The 14,928-nt window shown below is 38.2% G+C and overlaps 1 protein-coding gene across 2 annotated transcripts in view; it reads left to right on the forward strand.

Moving 5' to 3' along the window:
- The window catches only part of LOC134741455 (proton-coupled zinc antiporter SLC30A1), a 43,260-nt gene that overhangs the window by 21,392 nt on the left and 6,940 nt on the right, over positions 1 to 14,928 (forward strand). For both annotated transcript variants that reach the window (XM_063674237.1, XM_063674236.1), the window contains exons 5-8: positions 2,889 to 2,999; positions 3,153 to 3,275; positions 3,678 to 3,853; positions 5,029 to 5,128. In XM_063674237.1, the coding sequence (XP_063530307.1) occupies positions 2,889 to 2,999; positions 3,153 to 3,275; positions 3,678 to 3,853; positions 5,029 to 5,128 (510 nt within the window). The remainder of the gene's footprint in view (positions 1 to 2,888; positions 3,000 to 3,152; positions 3,276 to 3,677; positions 3,854 to 5,028; positions 5,129 to 14,928) is intronic.

Below are 14,928 nucleotides of genomic sequence, written 5' to 3' on the forward strand. Positions count from 1 at the left end.
ATATTCACCAGTTAATGCTGCCAATTCAAAGCAAAACGTAATAAACAAATGAATTGCGGCAAATTTAAAAAAGGAATAAACAGACATTTGGAAAACATAGTGGCCAGTGTGACTTTCTAATTGTAATAGACAAGGGAGATTACTTTCCAGCCACCCCTCGTAGCTAGTGCTCTGGCCATAGTTTATCCGTCAAGGTATACAGAATGTTTTTTTTAATAACCTGCAATATTACTATGTAAAATATAAGTCATGCTGAGTAACTTTTATTATGGGACCAACCCAGAAATCGTGAAACAAAATTGACTCTCCCATAGAAAATCTCAATATCAAACCAATCAAAATGTATGAAACAACCAAAATAACATGTCTGCAACGACTGTAACTCCGGAGTTACACACATGTTACTATATTACACACAATGTTTTTCATCACACTTGCAAAGAAAAAAACTAAATTTTAAGCGTGCATTTCAGACATTAGGTTAGGCAATTTAGGCATAGACTTACTTATACTCTTTGGCACCGACCCGGCATTTTAAACGGCTATTAAATTAATCAAATTAAATATTTTTAAACATAAACAAAACCACAGAATAACTACCGACATACTACATACATACTACATACATACTACCGACAAAACAATTAAATTACAAACGTAAAACATGAATTTATTTTGAAAGTAAAAATCATTTTTAACATGTTTTTTTTTACATAGAAGTTATAGTTTTTTGGTTCGTATGAGTTAGTGACATAATAAAAAAAAATATAACTTCCGTGGAAGTAAAATGGACTTTACCTCCCGCTGCACTTGCGTGAAATAACACGCTTACTGCGCAAGTGTCATGAAAAAAATCTCTTACCTATCGATAAAACTTCGAACGTCTTATTCATTGGCGGATATCAAAACCAACATATATGTATTTATACTCTTTGATCAAAACACTTCAATTTTAGACTGTGAGAGTGTTATTACGGTTGTAGACAAACATATTTGTAGATTAATTAAACTGGTTTGTTTATACTTAGGTATGTTGTGACACTTGTGACCAACTTGTGACATACCTAAAAACTGACGCGAGTAATCTTCCATGGAAATAATAACAAATAGTTCGTATTTCCATAAATTATTTAAAATATTTAAATAGTTAGCTACATGACGATCGTAGTAGATATTAGGTACTCGTACTTAATTATTCTCATATTTTGTTTATACATGAATTGATCAAAATTGTTGACATAAGATTGATTATTTTTAAAATATTTTTAATTTGTGTCGATAAATTTATTAAATGATATTATGTAAATATTATTGACGATCATAATATAAATTCATGTACAGTCTAGCATAATTTATAATGTAATTTCATATTATGAAAATAAATATCTAAATCTAAATCTATAAATATATGTATTATTAGGCTTAGAACGCACTGCGGTTTTTTTTTCTTGCGGTTTCAATCTAATTTCTTGCGGTTTCAGTCTTTTAAGTGCGTGCGCTTATAAAGCATGCCGTACGTTACATTTTTTGCGGTTGCGGAACCGCTTTTGAAAAAACCGCAGTGCGTTCTAAGCCTTACTTATGGTATTACCAAAACCCACTCCTACTCAAAACAGTAGGTACGAAATTTTATTTAAAATACAATCTTGTTCTACAATCTAAGCGCGAGGAATCTGATAGTCTTTGCGACAAAGCATAATGATGACAAAATAAACCAAACAAGTGCAAGTCGGACTCGCCCACCGAGGGTTCCGTACTTTTTAGTATTAGTTGTTATAGCGACAACAGAAATACATCATCTGTAAAAATTTCAACTGTCTAGTTATCACGATTCATGAGATACAGCCTGGTGACAGACAGCCGGACAGAGGAGTCTTAGGGTCCCGTTTTTACCCTTTGGGTACGGAACCCTAAAAAAGGCCAATTCGAACATAAATTCCTATACCAACATGATGTAATTTTGTTATAATTCGCCCGTGCGTCTCTCTCGCACAAGTACAAGTACGAGTACGAGCGAAATACACGCGCGAATGATAACAAAATGATGTCATTTTTAATATCAGGCTGTAAGTTTAAATTGGCCTAGTTATAGAATATTATAAGATAGAATAAAGAGATTTAGGTGCTGCTTTTTTGCATTGGGAGCGATTCATGTCTTACGAATAATTCAGAAGCATGAATTAAATAGGTAAGGTCCATTGTAGCCTAGCTTTCCAGCTTTCGGAATCAGCGTCTTCTTTTTACCTGACAGAGACAAACCCAAAAGGAGGGTAATGTCGTGTGTGCCCTATATGTAATGTAATTCAATGAATTCGACGAAGAACCAAGTTTTCTGTATGGTTTGTCTAATATTTATGTATCAATTTATTCAGCTAAATAATTCAATGGAAACATAACAGACATAGAGAATATAGAGCGACACATATGGAAACAGCCATAGAGAATGTAGAGATACACATCACTGGTAGTGTTATGTCACACACTACCAGTGATGTGTAACACTTTATGTCTTCTGGGAAACGGTCGAAGAGATAGTTCAGAGCCGGAAACCGCTACCAACTTCTGGCTTCTATTACTTCTGTATGTAGTTGGGCATGGCATGGTATTGATGGTATTGGATTTCCAAAGCGGCAGGGAAGGGAAACAGCGAGCGGTGCGACGCCAACCATCTACTTCAGCGGAATGACGTCACATAAATGACTCCCACCTCGATTTTAATACTGCATATTTCACCCAAACTATGTATCATAAGATCAGGCATATCGTGAAACGTGAAAATCTTTGACTAGTACCCCGCACTGTACATGCACTGCTATGAACGCGTATGTGCGTTTATTTTCATACTTGTCCAGCCCAGTGCTGCATTAACATAATTGCGATTGGCACAGGTCGCGAGTTGAGCTACAGCCGGCGCCTGAGCGTGACGGAGAGCGGCGGCGTGGTGCTGAAGCAGGGCGTCGGCGAGCCGGTCCTCGCGCATGCGCCCACTGACATCGCCAGTAAATGCCCCCAGATACTTTAGATAACAATAAAAACCACCAACCAAAATCGAGCTAATGGATTCGATTCGACTATATCCAGTCCCGTTAACACGAAGGATGAGTTATGATGTGCTGTCCCCCTAAAACCTAATAATGTATGTCGTTTCGCAGGCAGTTTGTTCGTGATGGGCGCCGGTCTCACGTTGGAGTGGGAGGGACATGCGGCCGGCATCGTTGATCCCGCACTCTCTGCTATCGCCGCCATTGTGCTTGTTTGCTTCAACTATCCTTTCAGTAAGACTCATTGGTCGTACAAATCTTATAGTCTATCAAAGTCATCTATGTAATTTATATTTTGCAGTAAACACTCAAGTAAGTAATTAGTGTTTTACGCACAATCCATAGGCTTTTTATCTCGTTGTTTAAAACAACTTCGACTGGTCGACTGCCAAATCTGTACCGTGCCCAGCATTCGTTTTTTGCGGAAACAACTGCCAGCTAGAAGTTTAGGTAACTTAGCGAGGAAGCTTGTATCTACTTATATTTTTCGTCAGTTTTGCAAGTGTAGATATATTTTTTTTCTAAATTATTTTTTTATTAAGCAGAAACGCCTGCGAACGATGCTATTATTAAGCTAAGAATAAATTTAAGAATGGAAAATTTTCCTATAATATAAAATGTTCCTGGTTGTTTTAGTGCGTTCAGCGGGCATGATCCTATTACAAACCGTGCCAGAGGGGCTGGGCACGTGCGAGCTGAAAGCGGCGGCGCTGCGCGTACCTGGTGTGCTGGCCATCCACGAGCTGCACGTGTGGCAGCTGCACCGCGACCACGTCGTGGCCACCGCGCACGTCGCCTACTCCTCGACACAGGTGAGTCCCGTCCCGTCCCGGCGCAGCACCTCCTCTTTTGGTCCTTAGTCGAACTCCTTTCGCACGCAACTTCGTAAGAACTATAAATACTATAATAACAATCTGTGACGCGACGCCTGCTCCTTGTCAAAGGCTACTAAACCAGGCGCGCTTTCGTTGTATTCAGATACAGATTTGAGTTTTCCTCATGTCTTCTCGACAACAAAGTCCAATATCATAATTTGTATTTGTATATGTGGAAATTATTTGAGCCCCCTCAACCTTCAACGCTTCAATAGCGTACAAATTGTAATGCAAAACAAAAATTCCTTTATGTTTAAATTAAGCATGTCAGATCTCATTATTTCACTTGTATTCTGGAAAATTGAACAGAACTGTGAATTGACGCGCTTGAAACCAAAACGAATGCGTTTTGCATGCCTTGTGAATACCACAAACCAATCCAACCAATGTGTGAGATTATCGTAATCGTTACCATACAGACTGTAGGTCTATTATTGCTTGAATTTATTCAGATTAGGCACACTAGACGTAATCTAAATTAAATTGCGCCTAATAAGTTAAAGCCTGACAAAACTCTATTTAGCCCTGAAGATAGTGTCGCTACAAACAGATTAAAAATACAAGCTTCAAATAAAATGTGGCGTTCCAGGCCTGAAGGGTTCTTATGCTCCATGTGCATAAGGACCCTTCTCTGATGGAAAGCCACAAATGTCAGTACCGGTCATGTACGCAATCCTTCGTGCATACTTTGTCTTATTTTGATGTAAATACGTCATTGTATTCAAAATCATTTGTCTTGCATCTTTAGGATAATTTTTTTGTCATTTTTGTGCTGGTAAAATCTTCTATAATTGCGAAATCCTTCTTGTTTACATCGTAGACATTCGATGACAGCCAGTAAAATAAATGAATACCACTGAAAATCCGCAACAAGGCGAAGGCCAAATAATATAATCTTGTCAGGCTTTACCTGATTTAATACCTAATCTAGGCTAGACACGATATCAGTTTTACCTGACCACGGGGGGGGGGGGTTATAAATTTATCAGTCTCTGTGTCTAAGTATGTTTTTATCGGGACCACACCTTCCACAGTCACTTTATCATAAATGCTTATAGTAAATATTCTAGGCAGTACTTAAATTTCTTTTAATTTGTTTATTTTGTTTTGAGGAGTATTTGAAGACGTCAGCGCTCGTGTGCGATGTGTTCAAGCGCCACGGCATCGGTCTAGTCACGCTACAGCCAGAGTTCATGCTGACCCAACTCGTCGGTGAGTCAACAGATATTATGTTGACCAAGTAACGTCACCTCTTCTCCATACAAACGTATATGTCCCTGACTTACATATTGGTTTAAGGCCGTTCCATCGGTTTGCCGCTGTCACTGTCACATTTCGCAAAGAACGGGAAAGATCATGGGGCCAAGTGTCAATTTTGATCGAATTTTGACGATTTTTATTTATTTTAAAAACGTTACAATATCGAAATTCGAAAGCTATGAAATTACTATTTAAGTTACGACTGTTTTTTCTTCTTTTTTTGTTTATAGTATCACATAATAAATAATCGAGTAAAGTAGGATTAAAAGTCCGAGTTAGAGGTTGATGTAGTGTAGGGACGCCCAGCCGGAAGCAGGCGGGCTGTCGATCACGTGTCGTGTTCATTCAGCCCAAATCCGAGTTAGAGGTTACTTTGGGAATTAATTGTATCGAGCGAAGTGTCATAATTCGTGTATCGGAAGCTATGTTGTTAAAGATAATATAGTCAAGAACTACATATATTTTTTTCACGTCTACGAATATCAACGCCTCTTAGAAAAACATGATCATATAAGGAGATTTTTCGCCTTCTGGCTCAGGACATAACGATTTTAGTATAATTTTAATTCTAAACTTATTTTGTTACTACTTCCAATGGTTTTATGATATAAATGTATTTTCTGATGTTGACATGTAATATTTTAAGAATATTATCAATAAATAAGTATGAGTATAGTCCCCATTTTCCTCCATGGAAATTGACATTATGGAAATTAATTTTACACAATTTATTGTATTTTAACCATGTTACGCCCCTGCGGCTTGGATTATTATAGGTAAGTCACAGCAAAAACTAATTTCATAAAAAAAATTAAAAGCTCGTCTACTATCGTTTTATCGTTTTTTTACTTTTATAGGTGGGTGATGTACCGGTGTACATCACCCGTACCAAAGAGGATAAAATAGGATAGAGCAGTACTGTAACTTTGTAACCACAGTAAATTCAGTGCATCGACACACTTTAAGCTAAAAATAAAGATTTATAAAAATACGATAAAATGTATTTAAATATGAATAAATGATTTTTGACCCATGTTCTTTCACTGATATGCGTTAAAATTGTTAAATAACAAACGAAACCGTCAACGCCCTCTATACGAGAGTAGGCCAAAGGTAGTGGCGCCTACTGATCGAGAATCAAATTTTCGTGATTTTCGTGACACGTTTTTTCCTTAGACTGTATCCATCTATTACGGAGTTATATCTATCTTTGTCCGTTGCCCGTACCTAAAGGATAGGCCTGAAAGGTTATTTGCAAGGAATGGGAAAACGCTAATAGACCGCGAGCCAGGCGAAAATTTCGTCAATCATCGCCTTCCTCGCGAAAACTCGTATAGTGGTTAACGGCTATTTAAGATGCACCCTAGTGGAAGTCAGCTGCCGCTCCGTTGGTGGGTTGAGGAATGGCAGCCACCGAAACACGTAAAAAAAAAAAATGTTTTTAGTCATCGCCTTCCTCTTGATACTTTGTCAGATGGTAGTTTAGGTGCTATTGATAGTAAAACCAATCGTCAGCCGGTTGTATCGCGGTGGAAACATCGTCAGCTGGTCACATAAACTTGTAAAAAAAAAAAATGTTTTTAGTCATCGCCTTCCTCTTGATACTTTGTCAGATGGTAGTTTAGGTGCTATTGATAGTAAAACCAATCGTCAGCCGGTTGTATCGCGGTGGAAACACCGTCAGCTGGTCACATGAACTTGTAAAAAAAAAAAAAGTTTTCAGTCATCGCCTTCCTCTTGATACTTTGTCAGATGGTAGTTTAGGTGCTATTGATAGTAAAACCAATCGTCAGCCGGTTGTATCGCGGTGGAAACACCGTCAGCTGGTCACATGAACTTGTAAAAAAAAAAAATGTTTTCAGTCATCGCCTTCCTCTTGATACTTTGTCAGATGGTAGTTTTGGTGCTATTGTTAGTAAAAACAATCGTCAGCCGGTTGTATCGCGGTGGAAACATCGTCAGCTGGTCACATGAACTTGTAAAAAAAAAAACTGTTTTCAGTCATCGCCTTCCTCTTGATACTTTGTCAGATGGTAGTTTTGGTGCTATTGTTAGTAAAAACAATCGTCAGCCGGTTGTATCGCGGTGGAAACACCGTCAGCTGGTCACATGAACTTGTAAAAAGTGATAGCATATCAGTAGTGTGTTTGTGCCGGTTCTAGACCAAAACTTTTCTGCTAGGGGACAACACTAATCTAATGAAAAATACTGCAAAAATGGAAAGTATATCCACCTGGTGCATTAAAACATTCAATGTATTAGAGGAAAATATTTACAGATAGAACTTTATTGAATGATTTTGATATTGATATTTTATGTATTACTGAACTAATAATGAATTAATGCCTCAACTTAATAACCACCAGGTGGGAAGTTCGTTCACCAGACCTAGTTAATTCGGTCGTTAATTATATTAAATAATAAATCATTTTTATTTCGAGTAACTTTACAGACTCATATAGCTTGTGTTAGTAAGTACTTATAGCTATGTTAATGCTTACATCTATCACTATATATACAGAATAATTATTATCACAAAAATTAACATTACAATAAATAATAAAAAATAAACAATATTGAAATGAACTGACTTATGTTTCTAGAAGTACATACCCAAGTAGCTTATACATAATAAGTACTTCTAGAAACATGCATGTCCTCACAGTGCCTCATATATGGGCAGTCAAACCTCTCGGCTATCAACCGCAGGATGGGGTTGGGGCTGGCCCGCACCCGGCGCACCAGAGATGTGCATCGTTTGCGCATAGTCGTATAAAAGCAATCTATGCGTGCTTCAGCAAACATCCCTGACGCGCTGCAGAAGCGAGGCAGCCCCACCAGGACCCGGAACGCGTTGTTATATTGGACCCGGAGAGCCCCATAGGCCCGCTGCGTGTAGTATGTCCATAAGCTGCACGTATAGAGGGAAGTGCAATATGCTCTAAAGAGAGTTAATTTCACCTCCCTAGTACATCGCGCAAACTTACGCGCAATCATGTTTGCCCTCACCGACAGGGCCCTCCGTTCACGCTCGATATCCATGTTGTCTTTTAGGTCTGAGGTGACAACATGGCCTAAATATTTAAAAGCCCTCACCCTTTCCAGTGGAGTACCACTCAGGTTGATGGGAGGTACCTTGGGTATCCGATACCCAGTAGGTTCAAACACCATGTATTGCGTTTTACCCACATTATATTTTAGCCCATGATGGATGGCGTAGGTCTCGCAAATACATAAAAGTTTTCGCAAACCACAAGCCGACGCGCTCAACAAAACCATATCGTCTGCATAACTCAAATTATTCAGACAAACTGTGTCGATATGGCAGCCGACATGAGTTTTGCCGAGCGCCTCGAGAAGCTCATTTACGTAAAGGTTAAAAAGTGTGGGCGAGGTCAAACCCCCCCTGTCTCACCCCACACTCCAACCGATACGGGTCCGATAAGGTACTTGACCATCTAACGCTATTGACCTGATTTCCATACCAGTACCTCAGGATTTGTATGGTCTCATTAGGTAATTTAATGGCTTCTAGTTTTTTCCATAGGATATTGTAGGAAACCAGGTCAAAAGCCTTAGACAGGTCTAAGAAGCACGCATAAACTGGCGTCTTTCTGTTTAAATAGTAATTGACAGTGTGCTTAAGGCACAGTATTGCACTTTCCGTTGATAACCCTGGTCGAAAACCAAACTGGTTGGGGTTAAGGCTCACGTACTTATTTAATTGTACATTAAGCACACTATCAAATACCTTAGCAATAATAGTCGCAAGGGATATAGGCCTGTAGTTATTGGTGTCGGACAAATCTCCAGTTTTATTTTTGGGTACAGGAATAACTACAGTTTTCATCATATCCTCGGGCAGATAACAGTGCCTTACACACAGCGTATAAAACAAAGCTAACACTCTCGAGATATGGGGACCCGCATTTTGAAGGTGTTCGATGCTGAGGCCATCGTGTCCTGGGGATTTGCCTCGGGTGATAGATTTAATAGCCTCTGCTACATCCTTAGCAGAGTATCCCGGTCCAGGTTTCACGTTGACCTCAGCACCGTTCATCTCATCCTGCGACCGCACAAGAGGTGATTTGACAACGAAATGATCTTTAAAAGTGTTAGCTATGTCTTTGGTGTCAGTTTTGCCATTAACACTCACAAGGCACGAAGGTCGAAACTTCATGTTGTTTGTGGCGTTCCAAAATGACCGGAAGTCCTTTTTGGAGTGCTGTGAAGCTAGAATATTCATTTTTATTTGGGTTTGATGGTCCTAGCACCATTTTAAGCGAGATTTGAATATTCTTCGCGTTTCACACATCTCATTAAATAACCTGCCCACTTCCGGTCTACCACAGAGTGTCCACTCGTGAAATTTCTCTCTTGCGGCCCTGTGCGCATCGCTGACATTAAACTGATATTAAATAGTCATTTAAAATTTAAGGAACGTAAGGACATTGTATCCATGCCTGTTGAACGATGCAGTAGAATTGGAGCAATTTTGAAATATTTGAAAGCATAATGGAATCTGTCCTACTTAAAATATCACCTTCTAGTAAGAAATTACTTATATAAATGCTATTATAAAATTAATGAATATTTCACATCTGTAATTGAATAAATAATTTTATGTAATAGTAATATTGTAAAACCGTAGGTAGAAATGAAATCATGTATGATCTGTATCCCGATGATGTTATTATTGTATAACTTATTAGTTATAGTACGTAGCTAGTAAGAAAAATTTGCATGCTTCTTTAAGTGAAATGTACGCATCCAAAATTACCGTCCACCTATGTTCATCACTACATTTGTACAAATAAACACATCTTTATCTTTAACTGTAAACCTAGTTGAAACGTCGAAATAAAAGGGAAAATAATGAAATTTAATCGCGTTAGACCCGGTAATGACATTAATTATGTGTACAAAACGTGAGAGTTTAAAGTGTTACATCTTTACAGATATACAGATCTTTATTGGTAAAATAAAGTACATTCTACAAGTCACAAATTCTTAAGAATAAAATAAAGATAAAATTATTATACACAATAATAGGTTAATATAAATGTTTAGAGGAAGTTACGATATGGAATCAATGATCATTTCGCATAGACATCATGAATTCGTCGATCGAGTAGTAAGCCTTTTCTACAAGTAACGATTTTAGCTTTTTGTTAAATATTGTGTCACTTTTCGATTCTTTTATATCGGTCGGTACTGAGTTATAAAGCTTTGGTCCCATAATATTTAGTGACTTTCGTGACTTCGCGAGCCTGCATTTAGGGGCGAGAAGAATAGGCAACCTGCGGGCTGGGCCACTGCGGGTAGATCCACTGGATTTATACAAGTGCATATTTGTTCTGACATACGTACATGCGGTCAGTATATATATACACGGTAGCGTTAATATCTTGTGTTTTTTAAACAGAGATTGTGCAGGATAGTCAACGGGTTTGCCATCAATAATACGAAGGGCGCGTTTCTGCATTCTAAGCAGTCTATCTCGATCAGCAGCTGTACCCCAAAGATCGACACCTTGAGAAAGTATTGCGCGGAAATATCCATAGTAGGCGGTCTTTAAGTTCTCAATAGATAAACTGGGTGCTATTCGGGACAGCGCAAAACAGGCTGAGGCAAGTCTGTCGCAGGTGGATTGTATGTGCGGGGCCCACGTTAGTCCTGAGTCGATTTGGTATCCTAGATATTTCACAGTGTCTACTTGTGGGATTTAGGTGTCATTTACTACAATATTCAGTTTATTTGTATTTGTATTTTATAGTCGAAAATGAACAATATTTGTCTTGTCAAGATTAATTAACATGCCATTTGCAGAGAACCATTTTTCGATTAAACTTGTCACGTGACAGAGTTTGTACTTTAAATTGTTGAAATTATCCGCTTGTACAATAATACAGGTATCATCCGCTTTATCTTAAAATTGCTCCCATTCTACTGCACTTAGTTCTATAGTCCGTTCAACAGACATGGATACAATGTCCTTACGTTCCTTAAATTTAAACTGACTATTTAATATAATTAACGACCGAATTAACTAAGTCTGGTGAACGAACCCCACCTGGTGGTTATTAACTATTAAGTTGAGGCATTAATTCATTATAGACCGCGAGCCACGAACAGTTTCCGTGATCAATCACCTTCCTCGCGAAAACTCGTATAGTGGTTAACGCCTATTTAAGATGCACCCTACTGATGATAGTTTAGCTTCTGTTGTGATTAAAAATAATCGTCAGCCGGTTGTATCGCGGTGGAAACACCGTCAGCTGGTCTCATGAACTTGTAAAAAAAAAATTGTTTTTAGTCATCGCCTCCCGTTCGATACTTTGTCAGATGATAGTTTAGGTGCTGTTGTGAATAAAAACAATCGTCAGCCGGTTGTATCGCGGTGGAAACACCGTCAGCTGGTCACATGAACTTGTCAAAAAAAAAAAATTTCAGTCATCGCCTCCCGTTTGATACTTTGTCAGATTATAGCTTAGGTGCTGTTGTGAATCAAAATTGGCTCGGTCAGCCACCTATTTTCTACCAAGCCACTGTTCCCTCTTTGGGTCCAGATATTTGATCCAAGTGAGTGTTCAGAAACTTTTTATGGAAAATTGTATATAAATTTGCTATATGATGTTACGAGTTATTTACGAAAAACTAAAATACCTACCTTTAGGAACAACCGTGATCTGATTCAGTTGAAATTTAAATTACTTCTTTATGTCCGATGACAGTGTAATAATATGCTAATGCAAAAATAGACGTGATCAGCCGGGCTAGCACATGATTGGCGCGAGAGTATCTCGCCGCGACATAGACTACTCGTCCCTCTTTAATTCATACAGTTAGTAAAAGACGGGTAGTCTATTTCGCGGCGAGATACTGTCGCGTCAATCATGTGCTCGGCCTACTGATTAGATATGAGCGCCGCCGGTCAAAATTAGTCGGCGGCGGCGACGAATCGGCGGGATGGCCTTAAAAGGCTTGATGTAGGTAGGTATGCAAAATTTTGCCTTGAAAACGTTATAAAATCAGCACATTATTCATTTCAAGGACAATTTATCGAATAATGGTTATTGGGACCGTGCACGAAGACAGCGCCACACAGCGGTTGCAACTATAGGCTTGTATTTTATCAAAGTATTAAGCGAGCAGTAAGTATATCGTAATAATTTCAGTGAAAACTACTGAACGGATTTTTATGCGGTTTTCACCTATGAATAGAGTGATTCTTGAGGAAGGTTAAGTCGTATAATTTTTTGTTAAGGTTTTGTGTAAATTGGTTGTAATATGACGATATTTGGTAATCAAGTCAGAAAAAAATCACGCTGGCTAACACATTTAATCGAAAACGCTGCCCAACCCGTTTGAGATATAACAAAACAATGTATGGTGGAAAGATCTCTCTTTCATTGCTCTACAAAAAAGTCCGCGATGGTGTATGTCTATCTTTTAAGGATAACTTACTATACCCATTCTTATCTTTACTACAAAAAGATTTCATAGTATGTGGTATTTGCAAAGCTATTTACACGGATACAGTATTAATAATAATTACCAAATTAAATACGTCAGTTATATTAAGCATTTCATACAGATTACAAAGGTCCCTTACACCATACAATTTAAATTAATATCTCAGGAGTAATCGTAAATTAAACTTCCATTTCGACCCATATAACTTGTATGAAATGTTAAAGACGCTAATCCGTTAGTTCAGTTAGTTGTCAATCTTTACCACCTTATGCGCTGACAAAATATCTATTTTCTGATTCGGAAAGTAGTAGTATCTACAAGGTCACGAGGGAGTCCAAGGGACGCATTTATGCGTTAGAGCGAGAGTGAGCAAGTGATATTGATATCTCATTCCACCGCATAGCTGCGTCCCTTGGACTGGCCTACGCTGGGCCATCGTATAAGAATGTACAAATATATTGAAAAATTTATAAGAGCCATTTATAACGGTATTACGTTCTTTAAAATCGACAATCAGGATACCATGGCCATCCCAAAAGATTGTGCACATCAGCTTTTTGGTGGACTGGTGCACCTTCGCTTTAATAGGGGGCTTTTCGTTTTTAAAACGCCACTCAATCGACTCGCGTTTGCTCTCGGGATCATAATAAAGCACCATTGTTTCGTCTCCAGTTACCAGCCGTTTAATTATGCTTTTAGGGTTTTCGCCACAGAGCTCCAAAAATTTAGAGGCACATTTCACGCGTTCTTCTTTCTGAACAGCTGATAGAAGTTTAGGTACCCACCTTGCACTGACCTTACTCATGTGAAGATGATCGTGAATTATGCGGTGGACGGTGCTCTTAGAAAGCCCTAGTCTTGCTGCTATTTCTCTGATCTTTAGGCGGCGATCACTTAAAACTTCCTCTTGGACGCTGTTGATATTTTCAGAAGTGAGGACCTCCACTGGTTTTCCATCATGTCCCAGATCTTCGACAGCTTCCCGACCAAATCGAAACTCGTTTACCCAGTTTTTTACGGTGCTATAAGAAGGAGAAGACTCGCCGAATACGCCATCTAAACGATCTTTGATTTGAGCGGGAGATAATCCTTCTTTAAACAGGAATTTTATGACACTTCGGTACTCAATTTTGGACATTGCTATCCAATAGTGCATAACATGTCATGACATGTCGCGCAGAAATGGGTCAGTCCAGGTCATTATGGGACAACCTGGTACACCTGCTCTTATTAGGTACTATCTTTGTATACCAAATTAAAAAGCAATAAAAATACTTCCTTTACTATTATGGTTTTGTTATATTCATTCAACTCTTTTAAATCTTTTTTACATAATATTAGGACTACTTGGGCGGTTTACAAGTAATTTTTTTTGTTTGATATCTTGCAATCAATAAAAGTTTTTTGTTACAAACAAAAAATGGTACTTGTAAACTGGCCAAGTAGACCTAATATTATGTGGGACGAAAGTACACGTATGTATGCATATGTAGTTGTGCACGCACACATATATACTTAGTTTCAGAATAAAATCAAAGATGGCGCTTTCAAATCAGTTTCCATAAAATGCTTCAAGTGCTCTCTTTACCTATTATACTTACTTTACTCGTTGGTATAAATTATCTATTGGCATTTTTATCTGTCACCTCTCCAGTTATATAATTCTTAAACCTCCTTTATAGTTATGTTAGCCTGGTACATGTATGTATCAAACAAGTATACACAGAGAGAGAGGGAGATAAGACACCGTGCTGGTCGAGCGAAAGTTAACTTTAGTGAGTTAATAATAGAGTATAAAATTAAATTATCTATGGTAGCGATTTATTCTTGATTTATTAAGAAGAGCATCAATTACCCTACTTTCGGGAAATTACCCTATTCAACTTACTGGTCACACTCTTGTATTTGTATGTTCATAGTTATGTTCGCCTGGTATATGTATGTATATTATGTATGGTATAAATTAAATTATTATGTATGGTAGCGTTAAACGTTTAACGCTGTCAGTTGGAAGTGCCATAAGAAGTTTCACTTCAAAAAATATTTGAGATTCTCACAATGAGTTCTTTCATTTGATATATAACACGATATAGTTTGAAAAACTTTATTTTTTAATTTTCTCATTTACCAAGTGCTTAAGATCCATTCCTTCGACAAGGATTCCCATTTCCAGCAACAAGGATCTATGGAATCGATGCCACCAAGTCCCGGTCAAACAAGAAATCGCGAAACGGAAGTGGAAGTGGATAGGGCACACCCTCCGAAGACCAGATGAC

Source organism: Cydia strobilella, chromosome 5 (assembly GCF_947568885.1).
Source record: "Cydia strobilella chromosome 5, ilCydStro3.1, whole genome shotgun sequence".
NCBI classification, from domain to species: Eukaryota; Metazoa; Arthropoda; class Insecta; order Lepidoptera; family Tortricidae; genus Cydia; species Cydia strobilella.